Genomic DNA, 25,776 nt, shown 5'->3' with positions numbered 1-25,776 from the left:
ACAATCTTGTATATTTCCTCTTATATTGCTTGATTTAGTTGGGAAGTTTTAAATTTTTTTTGAGACTTTTTACAATCTAAAACATAAAAGACTTCTTAACAATCCCTTAAAGAAAAAGAAATTAATTAAAGGCGTCGCGACGTCTGTTGTGGGCGGCGGTGTTAAGTGTTAGCACTCTTGAAGTCCCAGTTCTGTAACATCTTTGTCGAATTCTGCTGCAATCTAAAACAGGAAAAACAATAAAAACTTTTTAACTATCCCTGAAAGAAAGAGGAATGAATTAAAATCGTCGCGACGTCTGTTGTAGGCGGTGGTGTTGAGTGCTAGCATGCGTAAAGTCTCAGTGCTGTAACATCCTCGTTGAATTCTGCTACAATCTATAGCATGAAGGACATTAAAAACTTCTTAACATTTCCTGAATGAAAGAGAAATGAATTTAAGGCGACGCGACGTCTGTTGTGGGCGGTGGTGTTGAGTGCTAGCACCCTTAAGGTCCCTTGCGGAATCTATTTCAGAGATTTTAACTTAGAAAAAAACTAATGTAAGACGAATCGAAATTCGACTGTAACTTGTATGATATACAACTGTATTGTTGGTTGCCTGATGATGCGAGGGTTAATATTTGAATGACTGATATGACGGTTTGTGTCTTTAGTGTATTCCTGGTTTGCGTAAAGTCACTAGACGAAAATTTGTTTTTTCTAAGGTACAAAAGAAAGTCTGTCTTTATATCAAGTATTATTACTTATTACAAATCCTCCCGTAAAGGTGAAATTAAGTAGGCAACCAATTATTCAACCAGGTCAAATAAAATTGCAGTTTTTCAATTTTGTAAAAAAATGTATTTTAAAATTTATTTACAGATTTCTTAAAAATCATAAATATTACTTGTAATAAGTAAATATGGAAGTAAAAAATCCTTAAAATTATTTAAGATTTCTGTCTAATTGTTCAGCTATAGCTTCTAAAAAGTCTTGAGTATTGAGATACATCCCTGGCTTAACATTCGGCAGACCATGAATGGAAGCTGCCAAGTCTTTAGTCATTTTTCCAGATTCAACACAATCGACGCAAGCTTTTTCCAAAGTTTGTGTGAATTTGGCCAAATCCGGAGTACCGTCTAGTTGAGCTCGATGTTCCAAACCTCTGGTCCAGGCAAAGATAGATGCGATGGGGTTGGTGGAAGTGGGATTTCCCTTCTGATGTTCTCTGTAATTATTTAAAATTCATAATACTAATCAATTGGTTTTGAAAAATCACCTGTAGTGTCGAGTAACGGTACCATGAGCAGCTTCCGACTCGATTGTTTTACCATCTGGACACATTAAAACTGACGTCATCATACCCAAAGAACCGTATCCTTGGGCGACAATGTCGGATTGAACATCACCATCGTAGTTCTTACAAGCCCAAACGAATCCTCCTGCGGATTTCAGTCCTTGGGCTACCATATCATCGATAAGTCTGTGTTCGTACCAGATCTTCTTTGCCTCGAATTTAGGTTTGTATTCTTTCTCGTAAATTTCTTGGAAAATGTCTTTGAAACGCCCGTCGTACTTCTTCAAGATGGTATTCTTGGTGGACAAATACAACGGCCATCCCTTATTAATAGCTACTTGGAATGAAGAATGTGCGAAAGCTCTGATACTTTCATCAGTGTTATACATCCCCAAGGCAACACCACCTCCTTTATACTTGAAAAGCTCAAACTTCTCCACGGTACCATCATCACCGGTGTAGACCATCTCAACTTTCCCCGGTTTAGTTATCACGAAATCTTTCGCTTTGTACTGGTCACCGTGAGCGTGACGTCCAATAATGATGGCTTTTGTCCATCCAGGAACCAATTTTGGAATATTCTTACAAAGGATGGGTTCGCGGAAAACAGTACCACCCAATATATTTCTGATGGTACCATTCGGCGACAGCCACATTTTCTTCAATTTAAACTCTTCCACGCGTTGTTCGTCGGGGGTTATCGTTGCGCATTTGATCCCTACGTTGTGTTTCAAAATGGCATTAGCTGCGTCGATGGTCACTTGGTCGTTGGTCTGGTCTCTGTAAGGGAGCCCCAAATCGAAGTATAATGATTCAAGCTTGACATAGGGGAAGATGAGACGTTCTTTTATTTTCTCCCAGATTATGCGGGTCATTTCGTCGCCATCCATTTCCACCACGGGGTTCTTGGCCACCACGCGCTGGGCGCCATCTGCAGAAAGAAACAATAATATAATATTATTCAATAATGCGATAACGCTATTGTAAAATAACCCATAAATAAAACATTGCCGAATAATAAATTGTTTCTGGTTCTAATCAGGAACTAAAATAGAATAGAAAATAGAAATAAAAAAAGATTACAAAACTTGCTCCCTTTGACCTTAAACTCAGCGGTTCAAAAAATTGTGAAATATAAAGAACGCACAAACTACAATTTCCGTTAAGCGGTAATAGGATTAATTAACATCAATTTATGAGATCTGAGTTCAAACGTCTTATCACCAAAACTTGTCAGTGATAAAATTTGAACGTGAGGTTGATAACAACATTACCTTCAATAAATCAAAAATTTATTTTATGGAAACCTTAAAGAAAACTCCCAAGGCCAATATAAAAAACCAACATCCGCTTGCGAATTTCATCGCACAATTTATCTCAATCTGATCTATTTCAAAACGAGTTAAAAATACCAAAATTAATCGTGTAAATATTTGCGTGATAGTATTGAACGATTTTTAGCATTAGGTGTAAGAAAAGTTGGTTACATAACGAGTGAACGATGATCTGTTATTGTTTTCCTTTCAACTGCAGTATGTTTTCAATCAAAAGTGACGTCAATCTATTTTCTCTATTTAAAAACAAGATAAAAGATGCACGTGTCCGGTGCACTTTGAATTTGGCGCGTTCGTTTCTGATTGGTGGCCGAAGCCGACGCATGTAAAAAACTTGAATTCGGGAAGGTAAATTTGAAAAATGTTACATATTTGCCGATATCGCGATTAGAAAGAGGAAATGTGAAATGTTGCGATAGTCAGATATTATATCACAGAAGTACCTACTTATATGTATTATCAAGATAAAAATTTATTACTGCCGTAAATTGTTAAGAGCCCTATTCAAATAACAATTCAATAAATATGGGATCTGATAACAGTTTTCACGGTAATTTATAATGGATTTAAGCCCAAAAGCTTTCTATGAGTACTTACTTAAAAAAAACTCAAAAAAAGCACACGTGATAACCTCTCAACAGATTCAAACTTTGAACGGAGCAAAGATCTGGAAGCTGTGAGAAACCCCCTAAAACCGGTACCGCAAATGCACCCCCCGCATCACATACATACATTATTTCCACCCCTACCCTTGTAAATTAAAAACACCCTCTAAAATCTATAAAAATGTGGAAAAAATACTTACAATTCCTCCGCGACTGCAAAGCCGACACAGCCGAAACTGATCGATTTTTGGCAGCCACATTGCCAAACGTCTTACAAAATTTAGTCAAAGTGCCTGCCATCTTAACCTCAACTTGTACTGTCAAGCGAGAAACTGAAAATGAAAATCGAAAAACAACTTGTTGTAAGCTTCGTACGCCCGCGAAAATAACCGAACGAAAAGCGACGCCAACTTGGTGCGTTTACATGGGAGTCCTCAAACGGGAATCATGCTACGTCATCACCGTCGATCTTCACTTGTTTGTTGCTGAAGTGGTAACAAATGAAAACGAGATGGTTTTTTAGAAAGTTGTGTCCGATTTCTATTGGTTGATAGAGAATTTTACAGTTGAGTTGGAGGGTACGCCCATTTGAAGAGGGGAGAAATTTCCTACGTGACTGGAACGGTGTAAACGCCGCAACTGGGAATTAAACCGGCGACACCGTTTTTCATGTGGAGGAGCTTTCAGTGAGTCTTCTGATAAAACTGTGTCTGTGCTTTCGATAAGTCTTGGTTTCCGGTTCTGGGGTTTCGCGTGGCGACAGTTTACTCAGATTTCCAAACAGGAAACTAAATTATAAATTTTAGTTTAATTAATTTGGTGAGTACCTTTTATAGTGCTTTTAGCCATTTTCATGCCGTAGGTAATTCGCCCGGTGCTTCGTCTTTCATAATTTCAGTTAATTATAGCGTTGCAAGTACCACAGAAAGTGGTTGGTCGTATTTCTAAAATTGTTATGCAGACAAGTATTTAGGTCGATAAGTCTTTTTTCACGTTTTGTCTAGTGTCTTCACGTGAATAAATTACAGTAAAACATTCGCACGATTTTATTTTATTCATGATATGACTGGAAAACAAATTAGGAGGTGTTTGAACCCATCACCCAAACAAGAATTTATATAACCACTTTTTATGGGAGTGCTTTAGATTGATTTGGTCGGACTTTCCTCCCATGGTCAAATTTATGCAGACAAGTTCTGCCGAAACCTAGAAAGGTCATTGATGCAGGTAAAGAGGATCTTCTCATAAATCGGTCATAAACCCTCTATGATTTTGAAAGGAAGGGATTTTACGACGGGTCTGGCGAAAGATGAAAGAAAAGCAAAAAGTTAGAGTTATGGTCAGCAATAAAAGAGTCCGGACGAGAAAATGAGATTCGCGACCATTCAAATTCGAAGAGCTTTCTTCGATATAACCGTTATTTTGTCAAATAGTATACAGTAGAGTTCGTTTATAGCGAGATTCTTCTAATTTCTTGATCTTATTCGGTTCTGTTAGTTTTAAATAAGAAGTGAGATAATTTTCGTCCAAAAAAACTGTCCTGTGATGATCCAAAACTTCTTTCTTTTGCGCTCTGGACAAAAATAATTTTAGGAAGAGAATATAAATTAAACTCGTAGTCTATTTTGGTTTTGTATAAACCGGTGTAAGTTTATCTATTTTAGTTATTTACATATATTGTCATTAATAAGACTAAATAATTTCACATTGATTGTACGAGTATGTAATATACTTACTACCGCGTTTCGAGCAACAATGGATTTTCCAAATCGTTTATCGGAGTATGAGATTGACAATTTGAAAATAGGTCAAAATGAATACCTTCAAAATTATCTCACAGTTGAGAGAGAAATTTTTATATTGTCAGAAGCATGTCAAAATAAAGTAATTATAAAATGTGGAAACTATTTAATAACAACAAAAAATGATCATAAAGGGTGTAATTGAATAATGTCGCTACCGAGAATTTTTAATTTACCTAAACTTACACTATTGAGCATACTTGATCTAAAAATAAGTGTTTTGTGTTGCAAATATATACCTACCTATTTTTGTTTCCATGTCAAAAAACCGTGAAAATTATTAACCTTGGTATATGCATCATAAACTCTAAATTCTACTGATAAAATCTTAGATAAGTTAAGTGTCAAATGTTGAATCGAACAAATCCACAATTAAACTTACTCTAGATGGCATTCTCCCAAAATTAAAAGTGTATTTTAGTTATTGTACCAAAATATGTATTATTCGTTTTATACAGTAGCACCAACAATTTATTATTATTTAATTATGACTACGACATTGTTTGAGTATTAGTAGCAATTGCCACTATAATTATATCCAATTAGACACTCCAATAAACCTTTGATGGTAAAAAATATTTCAAAACAAGTTTTTAAAACGGAACAAAGACGAAACAAAAGTAAATACCTCACAAATTATATCGTTCGTCGAAATAATGATTATGCATTTAAACTTTATGAGCAACTAATTAGTGAAGGTCAGTGGTATTGTGACTCAATTTAAATACACTCGTGGATACTGAAATTCACACAGTCAAAACCAAGGAAGTTTGACGAGAGCAGGTGGCGCATCTCTACTGGTTTATTTGTTGTAAATAATATCATAATCCTACTGTAATACTGAAGCTTATGATAACTAAACTTGGTTCAAAATAATTGGGAAACGGAGTATTAATTCATTTGGATGTATCAATCATTGGATAATCGTTATCAACTTAGAAAGATTAGTGTGGCTCGTCTGCACTTTTTTGAAGGGGTAGAAGGTAAATGACGAAACTGTTTAAAGATTTCAAGCGAATCAACCTGTCTGTCGTCTGGGTTTAAATAAGACATTTTACCTGCTTTCTCTAAAACTAAAGATGTAAAAGGAGCAACAAAAGTCAGGTATTACCTGTACTGTAATGAAGTCGTTATAGACAAGGATCCACGATAATGCTTTGGAATGCTATTATTTAAGAGATTAGCAACAAGTTTTTGGGCTTTCCTTATTGTTAGATGAACCAGGGAACCCAAGGATTTCTTTTCAAAATATAATACCACCGTCTAACGTATATTGAATGAGAACACAAACACGGAAACATCATTTTACGTATACAATTCAAGGTTACAGAGCAGGATAAAATAAACACATAAACTGTGCCAGTGTTACGATTATTCCGACTATCACTATAGATGCTTTTAAAACAAAATCATTGCAAGTGATTGTGGCTCCATAAAAGAGGCGCGCTGTGTGGGCGATGATGACGTACTCTTCGGATGTTATTCTCTATGGGAAGTTGTTATTACATATTCCGTTAATTATTTCGTCCACGTACGACTACATCACATGATGCTTGTCATTTATCAAATAAGTATCTTCTAGTGGATCCACAAAAATCATATCTTAAGGACGCGTACTTACGGCTTAGTTAACACTTTTTAATTGCAATTTTATCTTAAAAGCGATTTTCTCTTGTGAAATGAATTGTCATTGTTCGAGCGGAGAATTTCTCGTGATTGTTCACATGCAAATAATTGCATTCAGAGGAAATGCAGTTTAATAAGCGATTAAGGAAAATTCCATCAACAATTTAAAAGAATGAGCTAGCCGCGCCTTTTCGCTTGTCAACTAAATTTTGGACTCTGGCTCAACCTTTGACACGTCTCTTATTATCAATTTTTACCAACATTTTAAAAATATCTTCAGTTCTGTGTTGTAAGTAAATCGGTCAAGATTATTCTTCTGATAGGTAGGGCTCATTACATGTAAGTGAATGTGTGGAAACCGGTATATTGTCCCAGTTCCTATTTTTTTCTCTTAAAACGATGAAAGTAAAAGCAGTATTGTAAGTTCTCGTGATCGATTATTTTCTGAAATAAGTCTTCAGCTAATGAGATTAAAAAAACTTGGCAAGATAAAATAATCACCGCTAAATCTTGGGAGTCCAAAAATAATTCTCTAGGATTAGGTTCGTGTAATCCAAACACAATCCCAATATGTCAAAAATTGTTGTAGCTCGTTATATTTTTATAATCGAAGAAAATTATAAACAATAATACACAATATTACGTAAAACTGGCTCAATTCTCTAAGATAAGTTAAACACTTTAGATAAAAATGTAAAATAAATTGTATGCCCAGGATTTGAAATAAACCTGGTCCATTCAAGCATTTACGTCATTGCGTTTAGTAAACATGAGATATCTAATGCGAGGAGCCATCAATTCTAATTTTAAAAACATCAAATAACAATTAAACAAATTACATTTTTAGTTGGACCTACTTGTCTCTCTTAGTTGTTCCCTTTTATAGAAAATTTGTTGGAGGACAACTTACTGCGTCGCGTGTTTGAAAACATGCGAATTAATCCATTAAATATTGACCTACTAAATTTCTGTTAAGTTGTGTTTTACGGTTCATAAAAAATACTTCTTATTTGTGCTCACATTATTAACTCGATGTTTCAATAAAAGCATGTTTCCTGTACGTTCGCTTTCAAGTGTTTTTAAATAAATATTTGAATTAGAATTCGCGAGTGTTGATAAGAAATGGAAACATAAAATGTTACTCGACTCTTGACGTATCTAGAATTATAAATCTCAATGAATTATATCTCTTTTTATAGAAATGTGCTGAGTAACCACAATGGCTCGAGGACTTTTTCGTGTTTACCATACAAGAAAGACTTTCTTAAGCGCAGAAAAGCAGATTGTTCGAACTTCAAAATTCTACACTGAAGGCTCCAGATATAGGAAATGTACTTTAGAGAAGAACTTCTCCACCAAACCTGCGCAAACTGAGACTATCGAAGGGATTCCTTACAATAAACTTTCAATTGGCATTCCGAAAGAAGTATGGAAAAACGAAAAACGAGTGGCGTTGACTCCTGCAGTCGCCCAAATACTCACAAAAAAAGGTTTTACAGTCAACATCGAAGAAAGTGCAGGCGTGGGGGCGAAATTTAGAAACGAAGACTATGAACAATCTGGGGGGAACATTGTCAACAGTCAGAAAGCATTCGAGTCTGGTTGGTACTCATATTTGGACCCACATAAGCTAATTTTTTCATTACAGATATTATTTTAAAAGTTAGGCAGCCTTTAGATAATGAAGTAAACAATTTTAGAGAAAATAGCACACTTATATCATTCCTATATCCCGCACAAAATAAGGGTCTAGTCGATAAACTGTCAGAAAGGAGGATTAACGCTTTCGGTAACTATTTCTCTTGAATTTTCAATTAAAACAGGAACAATTTCAGCAATGGATTGCATTCCACGTATTTCTAGGGCTCAGGTTTTTGATGCATTAAGTTCAATGGCCAACGTGTCGGGGTACAGGGCGGTAGTGGAAGCTGCCAATCATTTCCCGAGATTTTTCTCGGGACAGATCACTGCGGCTGGAAAAGTCCCACCGGCGAAAATTCTCGTTGTGGGAGGCGGTGTAGCTGGACTTGCCGCCATTGGCCAGGCGAAGAGCATGGGGGCTGTCGTGCGAGCGTTTGATACTCGATCGGTGGTCAAAGAACAAGTGGAGTCTATGGGGGCCGAGTTTCTAACCATCGAGATTGAAGTATGTTTCTCTCGAGGCTAGGATTATAATTATGATAAATTTTTAACGTTTCCAGGAAGAGGGAGGTTCCGCGGGAGGTTACAGCAAGGAGATGTCGAAAGAATTCATCGAAGCGGAACACGCGCTCTTCGCCAAGCAGTGCAAAGAAGTGGATGTAATCATCACTACCGCTTTAATCCCCGGCAAAAAAGCGCCACTGCTTATTTTAAAAGATCACGTTCTGTCTATGAAACCTGGGAGTGTCATTGTGGATCTCGCTGCTGAAACCGGTGGAAATGTCGAAACAACCAAACCTGGAGAAATATATGCTTTGAATGACGTTACCCACATTGGTTTAACTGATTTATCTAGTCGTCTACCAACCCAAAGTTCAACTTTGTACGCTAATAATGTCTCCAAATTTTTACTATCGATGGGGGAGAAGAACCACTTTAATATCAATTTATCCGATGAAGTGATTCGTGGAAGTATCGTTCTGGATAAGGGGAAATTGATGTGGCCTCCACCGGCACCGGTGGGACCACCTGCGCCAGCCCCGGTCCAAAAAGCCGAAATAAAAGTTGTAGAAGCCACAGTAGATAGTCCTTTAATGGCGACTGTTAAGGATTCGCTCATGTGTACTGCTGGTACGTCGATTTAAATAAAGTAAAAGAAGAAATTAATCCTGTTTTTCAGGTATTGGATCGATATTGGGACTGGGAGTCTTGTCGCCCAATCCAGCATTTACCTCCATGTTAACCACTTTTGGGTTATCTGGCATTGTTGGATATCATACTGTATGGGGAGTAACTCCTGCTTTACATTCTCCTCTAATGTCGGTAACTAATGCTATTTCAGGTATTACAGCAGTTGGGGGCTTGCTTCTCATGGGAGGCGGGTACTACCCCACTAATTCCATAGAGGTACGCATTTTCATTACCTTAAGATGTTATTTAACGGTTTTATTGCAGGCTTTAGCTGCTGCAGCGGCATTTGTCTCGTTCATTAACGTGTTCGGCGGTTTCGTCGTCACTAAACGCATGTTGGATATGTTCAAAAGGTACAAACGAAACTTCCAACTTCATTTTCATATCAATCTGATTTTAGACCTGAAGATCCTCCAGAGTATAACAGTCTCTATGCTATTCCAGCCGCCGCGTTTCTTGGCGCGTATGGCTGGGCCGCTCTTCAAAATTTACCTGAAATTCACCAAGCCGCTTATCTTGCGTCGTCGTTACTTTGCGTGGGCGCCTTGGCCGGTTTGAGCTCCCAAAAGACGTCGCGATTGGGCAACAATATTGGAATGGTACTGTTGTACATCACCGCATTGAACTATTCTAACTCTGTTATCTACAGATTGGTGTCTCCACCGGTATTGCCGCCACCCTTGGTCAAATGGCCCCCAACGCCGAAATCCTCGCTCAGATGGCAGCTTGCGTAATCGCGGGAGGCGGTCTCGGTACTATTATTGCAAAAAGGATCCAAATCACGGATCTGCCTCAACTTGTCGCTGGTTTTCACAGTTTGGTTGGATTGGCGGCTGTGCTCACATGTACGGCGACTTTTATCCATGACTTCCCCAATTTCGCCACTGATCCTGCCGCCAACGTGGTCAAAACAGCTTTGTTTTTGGGGACTTACATCGGAGGAGTTACTTTCAGTGGATCTTTAATAGCATACGGAAAGTTGCAAGGAGTTCTCAAATCGAATCCTCTCCTTTTGCCTGGAAGACACGCCCTTAACTCCGCCCTTTTGCTGGGTAATATAGGAGCGGGTGCGTACCTCTTCCACGATCCTACAATGATGGGCGGATTGGGTGCTTTGGGTACTACGGCAGCTTTGTCAACCGCGATGGGTGTTACATTAACTGCGGCCATCGGAGGTGCCGATATGCCGGTTGTTATTACAGTCCTCAACAGTTACTCTGGATGGGCTCTTTGCGCTGAAGGTTTCATGTTAAATAACAACTTGATGACGATAGTGGGAGCTTTGATTGGATCATCTGGAGCTATTTTGTCCTACATCATGTGCAAAGCTATGAACAGATCTCTCCCCAATGTGATTTTGGGCGGTTATGGTACTTCCAGTACGGGCACGGGGAAACCCATGGAAATTACCGGTACGCACACGGAAATAAACTCTGATGGAGCGGTGGACGCCATCAGCAACGCTAGGAATATTATCATTGTCCCGGGATATGGCCTATGCGTTGCCAAAGCGCAGTACCCAATCGCAGAAATGGTTAATCTCCTCAAGAGTCAAGGAAAAAACGTCAGATTTGCTATACATCCAGTCGCTGGTCGTATGCCTGGTCAACTCAACGTCCTTCTTGCTGAAGCCGGCGTTCCCTACGACGACGTCCTCGAAATGGAGGAAATCAACGACGACTTCCCAGAAACCGACTTGGTTTTGGTTATAGGAGCCAACGATACTGTTAACAGTGCTGCTGTTGATGACCCCAACTCTCCCATCGCGGGAATGCCTGTTTTGAACGTGTGGAAATCAGAACATGTTATTGTTATGAAGAGGTCGTTGGGAGTTGGTTATGCAGCGGTTGACAACCCCGTTTTCTATAAGGCTAACACTTCGATGTTGCTGGGTGACGCCAAGAAGACTTGCGAAGAACTGCTGACGAAAGTTCGAGCCGCTCAGAAATAATGAGAAAAATTAACGGAATTTACGCGCTTGATTTTTTAATTACAATTTTTACAAATTAGGTTAAGTGAACAGTCCTATTTTATTTTTAAAAACTTAAATACAATTGTCCAATTTCACGATTGTCCGTGTTTTAGTTCGTAATTCTAAAAAATGTACATATTAAGAATAATAAACTAATTGTAATATTTTACCATTTTGGCTATTTCTTTGAGGTTGTTGGCCATAGCTTTTCCGGTTTTGTCCACCATGTTGGTCAAAAATCCCATTTGTTTCCGAAGAAGGACATATGGGTGATCAAACTCAACAACTTGTCCGGCATCCATGACCAAAACCCTGTCTGAGTCCATGATGGTGTGAAGACGATGAGCTATGGTCAAAACAGTACAATGTGCAAACTTCTGTCTTATTGTCGTTTGAATAAATCTATCAGTTTGAGGATCAACGTTTGCTGTCGCTTCGTCCAAAACTAATATCCTGTTGTTGCGCAAAACCGCACGAGCAAGACAAATCATCTGGCGCTCACCAACGCTGATGTTAACGCCTCCTTCTGATACGTGCTGGTGAAGACACTCTAAGTACAAACACTAGATTTTTTCATTTACCAAGGAGAATACAAACCAACTCCTTCTTCCACAGCGCCTCTGGTTTCAACATCTAGCAGTGCTCTAAGCACTGTATTGTCGTCATAATTGTTAAACGGATCCATGTTATATCGTAGACTTCCAGAAAAAAGAATTGGTTCTTGGGGAATAATCGAGATTTTTCTCCTCAAATCATGCAAACAAATGTCTTTGGTGTCAATTCCATCGATTACCACAGACCCGTCGTAATAAGCGAGTCTGAATAAAGCTCCAATTAGTGAAGACTTCCCGGCACCGGTTCGTCCTACAATTCCGATCTATGGGAAAGTTAGTCACTGAAGAGTTTCAAACTATACTTTTTCTTGTGGGTGTATAATCAAATTTAATGATTTAAGAACTGGTGGGTCTTGTGGTTTGTACCTCATGTATAAATTCTCAAATTGGATTGTACCCTCGAAAGGCCAATCAAGAGGTGGTTTTCTTTTATTTTTCTAAAATCAGATTTTTCTCTACGGCCAACATCCACTGACTTACCGAATCCAAATCAGGCTCTTGCTCAATTCTCGTGTATTCTAGAAGTCTTTCCACACAAGTCATTTGGTTTTCTAGTTCCGCTGATTGTTTTAAACCCCATTGGAACAAACCTGTTAAACCAATGGAGGTGGTTATTGCTAAACCGACGTTGCTTCCAGAATTAGCTGCAATTTAATGTAAGATGGTGACTATTAAGACTCAGACAAACCAGTGATGAGAAAACTGTACGTGATGGTAGCAACGTAGACAACACAGATGAGGTCTAACCACAGACCGAAAGCTCTTGATGTTGCCATGAACATGAACCACGCGCTGGAATTATCGTCTTGGAGTGCACCAAACTCTTGCGTTAATATCATTTCTGCACCATTGGAACGAATAGTTGCCAACCCTTGGATAGTCGCATTTATATGCGCAAAAACTGGGCTTCTACCTACAATTTTGTAGTAAAACCACTTCTTGAGAATAGCACCACTTACTTATTCCTTCAAGACGTTTTACGCTTCTACTGGTCTTCAGATAGTAAGACCTCAATAAAAAAAATATAATACACACCAGAACTGTTGGAACGACTAGAAAATAGTTCACGGTAATAACAATTGCGGCAACTCCTAACATGTTTAGTATAATTTGAAAACAATCGATCATGGCGTTGGGTAACACCTCATCTACAGATCCTAAATCGTTCGAGAATCGATTTAGAATTCGTCCGGAGGGATTAGTATTGAAGAACTGCATTGACGCGGTCATCATGCTTTGAAAACTTCGATCGTGTAAACTAGAAGAGGATTATTTTGAGTCGTTTCTATAATTAAACTTACGTGATGGAGGCTCTAGAGCAAACATTGAAGAAAAATAAGGATCGTACCAAGGCCACGACTACCGTCGCTAGTATTAAAAAGGAATAAATTAGGATGGAATGTTCTGTGCTCACATGTTGTAGAAGGATGTGTGAAGAACCGTTCAGATGTAAAGAGCGTTGTTCTTCCATGTCCACCCTAAAATGTTTTCAGTGGGGTGGATTCTAGATTAAGAGGTTACCACTGCGCGAGAAAAAAATCTCCTCCACTAACTAACAGTTGTGCTCCGATAAAAAGTAGAAATACTGTCAAGATAGTGCAGCAACTGCCTCCAGCTCTCGCGTATTCTTTATAGATCATGCATTCGACAGAGCCTTCAGTTCTGGTTTCTACGACTTTTGGCGGTTTGTACTAAAACGCCGAAATGTTAAAATGAAGAAGCACTGGTGCTGTACCAACTGGTTTCTTATCCTTATCTATGACAATACGGCGCAAAGATTGCTTCATTTGAAGATCTTTTATAATGTTCCGTACTATGCTCGTACTAGACGGCTGTTCTATCATATCTGCATCCACCGAAAGTTGATTCCGTAAAAATTCAGAGAAATCCAACTCTGCGCTTTCTAAAAACTTGTATGTTCCTTGCGCTTCAATTTTTCCATGGTGCATCAGTACGACTTTATTCACCTTCCTTAAGTACTGCAATTGGTGTGTTACAAGTATCACAATCTTTTCAGAAAGAAACTCAGTAAAGCAGTGATCGAAGAGATGTTTCCCCACTTGGGCATCTACTGCGGAAAGAGGATCGTCTAATAAATAAATATCTGCTCGTTTGTACACAGCTCTCGCAAGGTTGATTCTGGCTCTCTGACCTCCACTTAAAGACGCTCCTTTGTCTCCAACTATCGATTCATCTCGAAAAGGCTACAACTCAAAATCTCTCTCTAAAGCACACGCTCGTACGACAGCTTGATATCGATGAATTTCGAAGTCTCGTCCGAAAAGAATATTTTGTCGAACGGATCCGGCAAATAGCCACGGCTCTTGACTAGCGTACGAAATCCTTCCGGAGACTTCAACACTTCCATTGGTCGGTTTCAACTCTCCCAGTATTGCGTTAAGAAGACAAGTTTTTCCGGAACCAACTTGTCCGATGACTGCCGCGAGTTCCCCACTGGATAATTCCAAAGAGACGTTTTGTAAGCAAACTTTGTCATCAATTGATGCAGAAACGTTGTTGAGGACAACTTTTGGTGTCAAGGAAGGTTTCTCTGAACTTCGCTTCCTTGGATCGAAAGAAGGATCGAGGACTTGATGGTCCCCAACATCGGTTTCAGGCATCAAAAGAAAGTTTTTTATACGTGTTATAGCCACGTTGGTTTCAGCAATTTGGGCAATGGCGTAGGGAAAAAATAGAGTCATGGTTTGGCGGAGGATTTGGTAAAATGAAGTGATTATGAAGATTTTCTCAGCAGTGACTGTACGTCCTGTTAGGACGAGTGCTAACACTGTAAAAAAGATGGCTAGTCTGGAAGTGAACATGATGAAGGACATGATCGTTCCGCGGATATAAGATGTTGCTTTTATAACTTGCAGTTCTTCTCTACATTAAAAAGAACGATTTAGAAAAAAGTGAAGGAAATCAGAAATTTTACTTTCGGAGTTCGTGAATTTTCTGAGCAAACGCGTGTTCCCAAGTATACATCTTGATAACTTGCATCGCTTGGATTATTTCGTTCATTTTTCGGATTCTGTCATCGGTTTTGTATGCTGTTGCAAGCCGAAATCTTGAAGTGCGATTTCCAAACCACGCTGCAATAAATAAAAGTCAAACATTTCGTACAGTGGTAGGATAAAAACACCTTGTAAAGGAATGAAGACTAAAATTGCAGAAGTGCCCCACACGGCGCAAAGTCCTGCTACTTTGTACATTAATAGCAGTGATATTAATAGTTGACAGGGAGCAATCCAAATATAGTGCAAATACAGTACTGCCAAGTCGAAACGACTGACATCATTCGCTATCAAATTCACCACGGTGCCAACTGTGGGTCCTGTTAAAGTCACAAGATCCAAACGAAGAGTTTTGCGGTAAATAAGAGAACAACATGCGATCCGCATCTTCATTCCCAAGTGCATAATGGCCATCATGCAAGGATGGATTACTACCACGTTCATTACACTACAGAAGAGTACTCCAGAAGCAAACACCAAAGCTTCTTCCAACTGAACTGGACTTTGCTTTTTCCAGTATTGAAGAAGTCGCATCAGGTAAGTTGGCTCCGTAGTCCTAAAACTCACACTCACCTTTTGGATAAAAACTCTTTTAAACTCACGGCTCGTTACTGTTTTGATTCTCCGAAGTGAAATATCTAACTAACAGACCTAAGAAAAGCGGTTGTAGCAGTCGAATTGGGACTTCCATGACAAAAAGATAAAATCCCTGAAGGAATATTTCTTTTGAAAACATGTTAAATAACACATTTGTTAAATAAGGTAAAGTTTTCTTTTCGGCGGACTTCCGCACTTCTGCACTCCAGCGGATCGCCAACATTTCGCCTAGTATTGTCGACTTGTGTTCATCTAAAGGTTTGGTCAGATCGTTTTCATCAAAGTCCCTACGACTTCCCTGGCGGAAAATTGGAATCGCGTACCAAAATGTGAGAAGAGAGAGCCAGTTTGCGTTTTTTTGCGGGTGTGGTGGTTTTTCGACATTGTCGTCTTCATCTATCATGTTTGACAATGTCAATATGCGAAATGTCACATTGCTATGAAAAGACAATTTTTCCGTAACACGATCAAAAAGGAACTGAAACTGAAGGTCAGCGGAATCTTCTGTACCTAAAAAGGAAGGAAGCTAAGACATAAAACCAAAGACAATACAACAAGAAATTTATTAAATTTTATCGAGTTATATTACAGACAATTTTGAAAATTTTTTTTTTCCATTTTTGTAAACACCAGTTTTGTTTCTTTTACTTGCATTTCTTTCCTCCTGCTCCTCCTGTGCCTCCTGCGCCTCCTGCGCCACCACCCACAAGTTTCATAAGAAGGTCAGTGGTAAGAGACTTCGGTCTTTCAATAGGAAGACCTAGAGCTCGGTCCCAAATGACCGATGCTAAAACTCCCAGAGCTCGAGAAACTCCGAACAAAACGGTGTAGTAATTCATTTCAGTGCAGCCATAATACTAAAACCAAATTCAGTAACTGGTATAAAAAGAAAACAAAACTCACCTGCAGGAGTACACCAGAATGGGCATCAACATTCGGCCACGGATTCTGCACCTTTCCCAATTCTTTTAAAATTGGTGGAACCACTTTAAACACCAATGAAACGATTTTAAATAATGGATCATCAGGAAGATGTTTCAAAGCAAATTCTCTTTGGCATATAAACCGGGGATCTGTTTTTCTAAGTACTGCGTGTCCGTATCCTGGTACCACTTGTCCCGATTTTAAAGTTTTCCAGACAAAATCTTTCAGTTTTTCTTCAGTTGGATTTTCGCCTAGTTCCTTTTGGACTTTCACTAGCCAAACTAGCACTTCTTGGTTGGCGAGTCCATGGAGAGGACCTGCAAGACCGTTCATCCCAGCGGAAAATGCAATGAACGGATCGCTTAGAGCAGAAGCCACAAGGTGAGTTGTATGAGCAGAGACGTTACCACCCTCGTGGTCACTAAAATTCTTTTTAAAAACAGACGTACATGTTGAAGGGGGCTCACCTGTGAATTGTTAGGTACATTCGCATCAATTCAGTGAAATCGTCGTTGTCAAAACCCAACATTTTACAAAAATTCCATGTCCAGTCTTTTGACGGATCGATTGAACCTACGTCAGGGGTTCCTTTGAAGGTATTTCTGTAAATTATAGCAGCAATTGGAGGTAATTTTCCTATTAAATTCATGGAATCTTCGTAGACGTACTCCCAGTATTTAGTCTTTTTTACTCCACTGTTGTAAGCTTTAACGAACGCACTTTCAGTGTTCAAGATTGTGCATGCTGCTGCAAATTGGGACATTGGATGGACATGTTTTGGCACATCCTTTAGAAATTTGCAGACGTGTGGAGGAAGTACTGCTCGCTGGGCCCATTCTTCCGACAACCCTTTGACCTAAAAAACTCGGTTTGCAAAAATTTTGCGCAATATTTTTGCCCATTATACACTACCCACAAAATTAACGCAAAATCGACTTTTCTTTTTTAAAATGGTTTTAAAATATTATTGACAATTCCCACCAACTTAACATTTATAAGACAATAAGAAAATACAAATTAAAGTGATGCAACAGCATTCTGCAATTCTTTCAGAACTAATAGTTGCACTCAAGTCCGGACTAAGGGTGCTGTTGCACCGAGCCCCACTTTCCCAGGGGCCCCTTGCCACGTAAAAATTGCTATAAAAATTGAAAAAAATACAAATCTACGTAAGGCTTTCTTTGCATAATTTTATCGATGGGTCCTCTTTTACAATTTAGCCCCGGGCCTCAAATTTTCTTAATCCGGGCTTGGTTGCACTAACTGATTTAACTCAAATGTGGCAAATTCAGATCTTGCGTTAATTTTGCGGCGCTGCGAATTATAAAAAAAACTACTGTTTCAATTCGTTTTTATAATTCTTATTCTATGGATGCTTTGCTATCGACTTTATTTGGCTAATTATAAGAATTCGCTTTAAAAAAGACGTGAGATGCCAAGCTTATTAAAAAAAAAGTAAAGTTGCTACACCTTTTTATTTCACCCTATATAAAAACTGACCTGCTCATCAGTGGGGATATCTCCCGTGAGCAGTAACCAAAATAATCCTTCGGGAAGCGGTTGCTCCCCACACTCTGCTTTTGGAAGTTTTTCCTGGCACTCCGGGATACTGTAACCCCGAAACCTAATTCCTTCCTCTGGATCCAAATGGGAAGTTTCGCAAATTAAACCTTTAATCCCTCTCATCCCTCCGTACATCTATCGAACTTTATTAAGAGGATTGAAATTTTACAGGAACGCACTCACCATGTTGACTGTTACTTCTCCCACCTTTTTAGCACCACTGGACTTGCGGAAAGCTTTAACTTTTTCTTGTTCTTTCGGAATTTTACTTGCTAACGCTTCCTTGAGCCCACTCGCAGCTCGTTTTGAGAAGGCGAGCACATTTCGCGAGTTTATTTGTAATTTAAACAACATTTTTAAAGATTAGTTCCTTCGACGGAAAAAAAAATTATAAATTTTTTGACGTTTGAAAATCACAACTTACTTGATATTTGTTTCTGCCTATGTGAAGTTGATTCAATCCAGAGATTTGGAAAATAATAGATCCGGTTACCATATGGAAATTTGGACATACGTTACACAAAATATGTGCAACAAGAATTTTTATTTCCGTCTCTACCTATTGCACTGATTCCTATTGCTGATACGCTTATGCAGTATTGTCTCTCTCGTCAGGATGGAACCAATCAGAGATCATGACGTAGATCGTTACTCAAATTTCAAATGGCAAATCCAAATTGTCATAGCTAATGTCAGTAAAGAACTTTGAATGCAAAGTTTTGTGAATTTAAAGGTTTTAGACGTTATTTCTCTTGTATGTTGCTAAATTTTGTGACAAGGTTCTTTCATCATTAGTTTGATTTCGTTTTGCTGTCTTTTAATGTTGAAACTTTCATTCCTTAATAAGCTCTTAATAAGACTGCTACAACATGAATGCGGTAAAACCGATCATTTATAGCTCCACAATTAAACGATATTGATACAATTCTCAATGTGCATAATATAGTTTTTAATAGGTTTAAGGTCAAACACTAATGACAAAATCAAAATTACCAACGTGTGACTAACACTTTTCTAGTCTGACACAGAAACCTGGCAAAATGTAGAAGCTAATTCAAACAGCCTAGATTAATTGTAAGAACATTGAAAACTTTACATTAGACCCAGACTTCTAAAGAAGAAAATGCAGAAAGTCTCTTTTAAGATGTATTTGCCACTATTTACATCAATTTGATTTTGTTCCTCGTCCGAGTGTAAGAAAAAAGCGCAGTCTTCTCTCGGTCTGCCACGATCTTCTTTTACTCCTTTCTACTCATTGCCAACCTTTTTGCCTCTGTCCAAATCTTAAACAGAATCTTATTTGCTACAATGTCACAGGTTTCCTAGCGTGTTCTTCTTTCTGTTCTAACTTGTCGTCAGAGCTGTCCATTATTTTGTTAACCAGTTCTGAGCTTCATATTCTTTTCATGTTCTCAACAATCTACTTGTCCCTTTTTAATGTATTTTTTTACTGCTTTCATGTATATTTCTTCAATACTTTGAACATTTCTCCATTCATTCAATTTAGTTAGGTACACCTTGAATTTTTATTAACTAGGATATTTCTTTCAATTGAATCTTGATCTTTTCTCTCTTCGTCAAAATCCATGTTTTTCTTCCTCTCCGTATGTTTAGTAACTTCCGTTTTAATTATAAATCATCTGCTAATCGCATAATAATTCACTTTCTTTGCACTTTGTAGTCTGTGGTTAATTTTCATATTTTGCTTCTCAATTTCTCCACAGACGACGATTTAGTTCAGAAACATGCCAGTTGTAATATTCCATTGATTTTTATTTCACTAGTTAGCCCTTATTTGTACCATTTCTATTCTACGCTTATTACAAAATCTGTTTCGACAATTCTCGCACAAATTTGTTCAAATGCGTTTTGAGCCAAAAATTCCTCTTTGAACTCACTTTCTGTCGTCTGTAGTATGCGACGTCGGTGGTTTTATGGTGCTGAGAGAACTTGTTGTGTTAAAAGCCGCGATTCCACTTGCTTGTTCTAGCCCAGACCAGACCAGACATCCAAGATTTGAGTGACGTTTTTATAATTCTTCAGCCCCTTTCTGCGGTTGGACCGTAATAAAACATTAAGATGCAATTGCACCCCAAGTTACTGGTCCGGGCTACGCCAGACAGGCCAAGTTGGTTCAGTTCCGTGAAACAGCAGACATAAATATGATCCACTTGATTGTGACTGATATTCTATCTTTTGTCTTTGTGGCGAAGAAAATCTAGAAAGGAGAATTGGGTTCGGACAAGTACAGAGCAGCTAAGAAAACAAGGGACATACAGAAAATACATAAACATATAAATTTTCAGTTTCAGTTTCAGTTTCAATAAAATACAATGGAAGAGAAAGTCGTGGACTTTAGGAAAAATGTACTCGTTTTTGCTCACGAATGACAGAGCGATTCAAAAAGACATTTCCAGTTAATTTGATGTATTTCACAATTTCTTTAAAATCCTATTCTATTTTTAATCCTTCGAACTCAACAGTATAAATTCCTTGAACTGAATCGAATAAAATTCAAGTTCCCAAAACTATCGGGTTTCCACGAATCTAAACTGCTTCTGCACGTGTCTTATCGGACGGCGGGCGAACACTGGTTGAATCCAGACGCTTACGTCACCGGAAAAACGCGTTACTTTAGAATTGTACAGAAAATAACTACTTTACATGATTCCGGAGTGACTTCCTTCTTAAAACAACAAATGACAAAAATTATTACATACCAAAAGGTGACAACACACAAGCGCCTCGACAAGAAGCCCTAAAAGAGTCACTACACTCCCGTCAAAGTCAATGGGTTTTAAAAAAAAGAAAATTATTTACAAGATTTTGACAAACTACCAATGAACAAAACACAAAATGAAAAATTAAAACAAAATAGGAATTAAAATTAACACTTGGAAAAATTTGGCGAAACGCACTCGATAACACAGCACCTTGGTAGTTCCGAAGTCGTACCAAGAATCGCCAAGAATCATTGCCTCCGGCGTCGCCCGCCTCCTCCGCTGTGGCGGCGGTGAACTCCCCAGTCCACCAACTTCTTAACGCAAAAATTCCTGCGGTCGTTGTAGCGCGAAGAGTTTGAAATTTGAATTTGAAGTGGGACACTACAGTACTAATTGTAGTTTCCCGTCAGTTTTCGAGTTATGGAAGTTCGACTGTAATTTATTATGAGATTTCAATTTTCAGATGAATCTACAAGAACAAGGTAAATGGGAAATAAAAATTTCTTGATCTTGCTCACTTTATTATCCATTATGGAATGTGCAAACAATATGCGTCAAGTACATACTTGTAGATAGGTCAGGATAACAAACTGTCTTGTTACAATTGTCATACAAGTGTATAAATGTTAATAACAAAAATATAAATAAAACTTACATAAATAAAATTTTCAATAAAAGGCCTAGACGCATTTACATTTACGACTTTTACGTAAATGCATGCCTAAGCCGAGTCCACATAACTGTGAATTCACAATGATATCACAAAATAAATCTCGATGAAGCATGCAAACAGACCACAACCTCTGAAATTGCCACATCTAAGCACATCACAATAATAATTTGGCTACAAAATGAGCACAGAAATGTTCCACAGGCTTTAGGCTTTTTAGTCACATGGTACATTCCTGTCGGCGCATCAATCAAGCGACTATATCAAAGCTACTTCGATAAATACTTTCATGTGCATAAAATTCAATAAAAAAACCTATGAATTAACGATAAAATTTCACTTCGGTTTCGACGCAATCTTTGAGCAATTCGTCAAACTCGGACAAATCGTCCCCGACATTCGCTAAGACTGCATCAAGTTCTTTAACGCAATCTGATTCCATCGTGCGGAGTAAATTCTGCACATCGTTTCCCTTTTTCGCCGCCCCCGAATGTAGCGAGTAGAGGGTGTGAGGGGCGGTTTTGTCGTCCTCTGGACATTTAGTGTGATTCGATATTATTGCATTTGGTGAGAAAATGAATGGTTTATAAACGGAAATGGAAGGGTCGGGGGTGGCGGTAAACCAATGAACACTGGGCCGAGACGAACTTAAAGTAGAGACCTGAAAATAAAATTGCCATCACGAAATTAAATGAGTTTAGGTCCCCACCTGGCTGCCTTGAGTGGGAAATGGAGCGTCGCATCTTCTGCAAATTTCAGAATGCTTATCGCGGAGAATCGTAAACATATCCGTTTCTCTGAAATTATTAGAACTAGTGTGTTTAGAGAGGAGCTTTTCGCCTGCGATATATCGGGCGTCGCCAGGTTTCTTCTCGCCGCTGAAAGCGTAGCAGAAATTAAACTCGCCCTGTAAAACGTTTTATTTTATTTCTTGTTCAAATTGACGTAAAAGAAAGTACCTCGCCATCCCATAAACCTTTAGATTTCGCATAGTCTTCTAGACCTTCAGACTTTCGATCTATGTGAGTAGTAATGGTCAAAACGTTGGATATATTTCTATAACCACCTAAAAATAAAATTAATATGAAGACAAACAAAGATTGTAATTTTTTACTAGTGACTTGAACTGCCGCCCAATGTTTGCCTGAAGTTTCTAGAACCCAAGCTGTTGAAGAATCAGCAATTAGAAAAGAATTGTGATAAGTAAAATTAGGGTCATTGTTGGAACAAGGCCCTCCTTGACCGTATTTTTCTAACAGTTGTGTGATGACTTCTAGAGTTTCAGTGGCGGTAGCACCTCTCTCCAACCCTAACCTAAAAAAATAAAAATTCCAATTTAGAAAAGGCTTAAAATTCCTCTATGAAAAGAAAATAATAATGAATAAACTATCATGAGTTCTTTCTTTTTGTCTAAAAAAATCGCTAATAAAGTAAATGTAACGTAAAGAATTTGAGTTTTAGTTTATAAAGTTACCAAAGATTGATAAACATAACACTGAAATACCACAGAATGACCTTAATTAGGTTTTTAGGGTAAATAAAAAGTTGTAATCAACCGTGGAGTGCAATAGTTCCAATAATTTGTTTTATAAATCGTAATTTTGAAAAGCAATATTTGCCACGAAGTCAATAGGAATAAATATGATAAATTTTGTAATAATCTTGTTAAATAATTTAATTGTTAAATGAGAAGAAAAACGTAAAACAAATTCACCATAATTTGGAAACTTTTAATTCAAAATTCAAATTCAGGGGAAAAATTATTTCAATGTTTGCAATACTTAAATCAATGTGACATTCATTTCAAAAGGAATTGTCAAATTGGCGATTCTTTTTGTCTGTTCGAATACAATAAATATCTTAAAAACTGATAAAGTGGGGTTACTATTAATTTCCTTAACATCTCACCTAACCAAATCCATTCCAAGCAGCCTTTTAACTGAAGGATCATGCTCCCCCTCATTATCACTAGTCCAAACGGCCTCATTCCCGACGACAACCCCACACTCGTTAGCCCCCATTTCGGCCCCCCACATCCATCCCGGCTTACTTAAAATAACAGCTTTGGTGGTTCCTGTCGGCTCAACTTCGATGTAAGTACACTACAAAGAAGAAATGAGACCTTTCTAAGACACTCTAAGGTCTTACTTTGATTGGTCCTGAGGGTTCATAAGCTGGTACATAGATAACCTCTTGAACTTCTCCTTGAGGTCTGTCGGAGTTTTTGCCAAAAACTACACCGTGTTGAGTGAGGGGTGGCAAAACCACGAAAGTATCACACGACTGGGGGTGGTGCATCTATGACAGACATGTTGGGTGAAACACGTTTTTTCATTATTATAAGGGTGGTTAGGAAGTTGACTTACTTTTCGCGTGGTTGTAATAAATTATTGGTCACTGATCTAGATTTAAATGGCGATTGACTGACTCACCACCAGTCAGCTGGTAGAGCTGGAAAGAGTGTTAAATTTGATGGAGATCAATAACGAACCACACTGTATTCTCTCTCTCTTAGTACATTTACAAGAGGGAAAGAGAAAGACAGAGTTACGTATGTGTAGTAGTTGTTGATTCGCGTTTCAAAACCAGTGGCGTAACGAAACGTTTTACATTATTACATATTGAATGTAGAATGAATTTACGTTGATGTAATAATTTAATTGGTTTTTATTAAAAACAGCGGAAACGTTTAGTTTTATTAAGTTGGTCGGTTGAAAATGTTTATTTTGTGAAGAATAGAAATTGATCACATTCTTTTAGTGAAATTCTTCTTTTTTTGGTGGTTGAAGAAAGAAGAAGAGAAATTATGACACAGCATTTCGTGACTGAAATCTGAAGGATTTATTCATAATTTACAACAATGTGGCTTTGGGATTTGATTAAAAAACATTTAGAAACATGTCAAACATTCATAACTTATTTGGAATAGGCAATAGGTGCAATAATAATACATTTTATTATATACAACATGAAATTAAATATTTATTTAGTTGACTGCCAATTTACAAACATCTGTCTTAACTTGGTGATAAAACATCAAATAGAATGACAGATATCAAGACGCACGTTACAGAATAACAGCCAACTACCTACGTAATATGTATGTAATTCAATTAATCGTACTGTATATTTTTTCACCTTTGTGACTTCTACAAGGTGTTTATAAATGTTTCTAGTATCAAGGGTGGCTATGAAATGTTATAGAAATTTGCCGCTCATTACAAATGTGAGTTTCAAATTTTTCAACTGACATTTGCAGCTAACCTCAAACATGGAGTACAGTGAGTTTTGAGAAATAAACTGTGTTAGTTGTGGTTTAAAACCAGAAAATGAAAAACTTGGACACAAAATTGTAACTGAAACGTCATTAACGTAAGTAACATTATAAAAGAATTTCAAGATAGTTATATTCACTATGAACACAAAGCGGCAAAATAGTGCATGACAGGAATTCCAGAGCCACCTTTGATGCTAGAAACATTTATAAACACCTTGTATTAGACCGTCTATTTTGAAGTCATAATCACAGTTAAAAATTTATGCAAAAACTAGTTTAATTGAAGATGATTATGATTTACCCGGCGCATCCACCATTTTTAAAAATAGGCTCAAAACAAATATTCACACCGGAAGGTGAAATTCTTCGATAGAAGTCGATTAATTATGTCTGTATATGTATAATGAAAATGATATCAAACGCACCAATATACAGTCTTTTAAAAAGCAGACGGAGAAGAAAAAATATAAGACAAATTTGCAAAAGTACTACATATTTTCGAAAATATCCTAAATAAAACGCGTGGGAGAAAATAAAAAATGTAATAAAATAATTTCTTAAGTAACTGCAAAGCACGAAAAGAGTAAAAAAAGAAAAAGAAAGAAGACGATGAAATCGGTTTGTTTTCATCTCGGGCTGGGTGTTCCGTCCGTAACTTTTTTCCATGTGTTTATTTTGTAGTGTATAATGTGTTGCCTAACCAGAAATATGTGTTTTTAAACACAGTCAAATTATATAACAATAAGAAAAATAAAAATAAGTTGGGAATCAGGGACAATATAAAAAATAGCAAAATTTTTCCAACGGATCTAAGAAATGTGTTAAGAAGTCATCCTTCATAAAATGATGTCTCATATCTCTTATCAAAACATGGGAAACTTTACAACATTTTTCCTTATATAACAAGTCAAACTCTAGTTGGAGTTCTCACGTGTCAAATGAGTT

The 25,776-nt window shown here is 37.7% G+C and overlaps 4 protein-coding genes and 1 pseudogene across 5 annotated transcripts; 1 reads left to right on the top strand and 4 right to left on the bottom strand.

Annotated features, from left to right (window-relative positions):
* Nucleotides 1-819: 819 nt before the first annotated feature.
* Nucleotides 820-3,612, bottom strand: LOC148174085 (isocitrate dehydrogenase [NADP], mitochondrial-like). The gene is made up of 3 exons (XM_088035434.1): nt 3,418-3,612; nt 1,261-2,209; nt 820-1,209 (listed from the first exon to the last, which is right to left on the bottom strand). Exons 1-3 carry the CDS (start codon nt 3,515-3,517, stop codon nt 927-929), a joined length of 1,332 nt encoding a protein of 443 aa, XP_087891560.1. The 5' UTR covers nt 3,518-3,612; the 3' UTR covers nt 820-926.
* A 183-nt stretch (nt 3,613-3,795) lies between these two features.
* LOC148174084 (NAD(P) transhydrogenase, mitochondrial-like) lies at nt 3,796-11,618 on the top strand. 2 transcript variants are annotated; one of them, XM_088035433.1, is made up of 9 exons: nt 3,796-3,903; nt 7,845-8,246; nt 8,294-8,434; nt 8,481-8,791; nt 8,847-9,417; nt 9,467-9,693; nt 9,742-9,830; nt 9,878-10,076; nt 10,127-11,618. In XM_088035433.1, exons 2-9 carry the CDS (start codon nt 7,865-7,867, stop codon nt 11,426-11,428), a joined length of 3,222 nt encoding a protein of 1,073 aa, XP_087891559.1. In that variant the 5' UTR covers nt 3,796-3,903; nt 7,845-7,864; the 3' UTR covers nt 11,429-11,618. The 2 variants fall into 2 exon arrangements, with proteins under 2 accessions (XP_087891559.1, XP_087891558.1); XM_088035432.1 differs by having other exon boundaries at nt 3,796-4,036.
* LOC148174083 (putative multidrug resistance-associated protein lethal(2)03659) lies at nt 11,602-16,077 on the bottom strand (annotated as a pseudogene).
* Nucleotides 16,078-16,318: 241 nt separating this feature from the next.
* LOC148174082 (putative citrate synthase 2, mitochondrial) lies at nt 16,319-18,515 on the bottom strand. The gene is made up of 5 exons (XM_088036786.1): nt 18,345-18,515; nt 18,099-18,296; nt 17,066-17,454; nt 16,578-17,019; nt 16,319-16,531 (listed from the first exon to the last, which is right to left on the bottom strand). The coding sequence occupies exons 1-5, from the start codon at nt 18,513-18,515 to the stop codon at nt 16,319-16,321; spliced, it is 1,413 nt and encodes a 470-aa protein (XP_087892912.1).
* A 2,875-nt stretch (nt 18,516-21,390) lies between these two features.
* On the bottom strand, nt 21,391-24,074 carry LOC148174081 (secernin-3). Its single transcript, XM_088035839.1, has 7 exons — nt 23,921-24,074; nt 23,703-23,852; nt 23,463-23,656; nt 22,669-22,868; nt 22,514-22,620; nt 22,264-22,461; nt 21,391-22,215 (listed from the first exon to the last, which is right to left on the bottom strand). Exons 2-7 carry the CDS (start codon nt 23,850-23,852, stop codon nt 21,877-21,879), a joined length of 1,188 nt encoding a protein of 395 aa, XP_087891965.1. The 5' UTR covers nt 23,921-24,074; the 3' UTR covers nt 21,391-21,876.
* Between the last annotated feature and the right edge of the window lie 1,702 nt (nt 24,075-25,776).

This window comes from Gnatocerus cornutus, chromosome 5 (assembly GCF_029298725.1).
Source record: "Gnatocerus cornutus isolate USDA-ARS CGAHR chromosome 5, icGnaCorn1.1, whole genome shotgun sequence".
NCBI classification, from domain to species: Eukaryota; Metazoa; Arthropoda; class Insecta; order Coleoptera; family Tenebrionidae; genus Gnatocerus; species Gnatocerus cornutus.
Note: the sequence above shows the minus strand (reverse complement) of the source record. Positions and strands in the feature narration are given on the sequence as shown.

What these genes read in the sequence shown, in the direction of transcription:
- LOC148174081 (XM_088035839.1), bottom strand. Translation starts at nt 23,852, where the DNA reads ATGCACCACCCCCAGTCGTGTGATACTTTCGTGGTTTTGCCACCCCTC. An exon ending in GGCGGCAGTTCAAGTCACTA is followed by an intron (nt 22,621 to 22,668) that starts GTAAAAAATTAC and finishes TTTTATTTTTAG; the next exon opens with GTGGTTATAGAAATATATCC. An exon ending in AAGGTTTATGGGATGGCGAG is followed by an intron (nt 22,462 to 22,513) that starts GTACTTTCTTTT and finishes AACGTTTTACAG; the next exon opens with GGCGAGTTTAATTTCTGCTA.
- LOC148174085 (XM_088035434.1), bottom strand. Translation starts at nt 3,517, where the DNA reads ATGGCAGGCACTTTGACTAAATTTTGTAAGACGTTTGGCAATGTGGCT. An exon ending in TTTGCAGTCGCGGAGGAATT is followed by an intron (nt 2,210 to 3,417) that starts GTAAGTATTTTT and finishes TTCTTTCTGCAG; the next exon opens with ATGGCGCCCAGCGCGTGGTG. An exon ending in ACCGTTACTCGACACTACAG is followed by an intron (nt 1,210 to 1,260) that starts GTGATTTTTCAA and finishes AAATAATTACAG; the next exon opens with AGAACATCAGAAGGGAAATC.
- LOC148174082 (XM_088036786.1), bottom strand. Translation starts at nt 18,515, where the DNA reads ATGTTGTTTAAATTACAAATAAACTCGCGAAATGTGCTCGCCTTCTCA. An exon ending in GAGAAGTAACAGTCAACATG is followed by an intron (nt 18,297 to 18,344) that starts GTGAGTGCGTTC and finishes AAAGTTCGATAG; the next exon opens with ATGTACGGAGGGATGAGAGG. An exon ending in ATATCCCCACTGATGAGCAG is followed by an intron (nt 17,455 to 18,098) that starts GTCAGTTTTTAT and finishes CGAGTTTTTTAG; the next exon opens with GTCAAAGGGTTGTCGGAAGA.
- LOC148174084 (XM_088035433.1), top strand. Translation starts at nt 7,865, where the DNA reads ATGGCTCGAGGACTTTTTCGTGTTTACCATACAAGAAAGACTTTCTTA. An exon ending in AAGGAGGATTAACGCTTTCG is followed by an intron (nt 8,435 to 8,480) that starts GTAACTATTTCT and finishes GAACAATTTCAG; the next exon opens with CAATGGATTGCATTCCACGT. An exon ending in TGGGCAACAATATTGGAATG is followed by an intron (nt 10,077 to 10,126) that starts GTACTGTTGTAC and finishes TGTTATCTACAG; the next exon opens with ATTGGTGTCTCCACCGGTAT.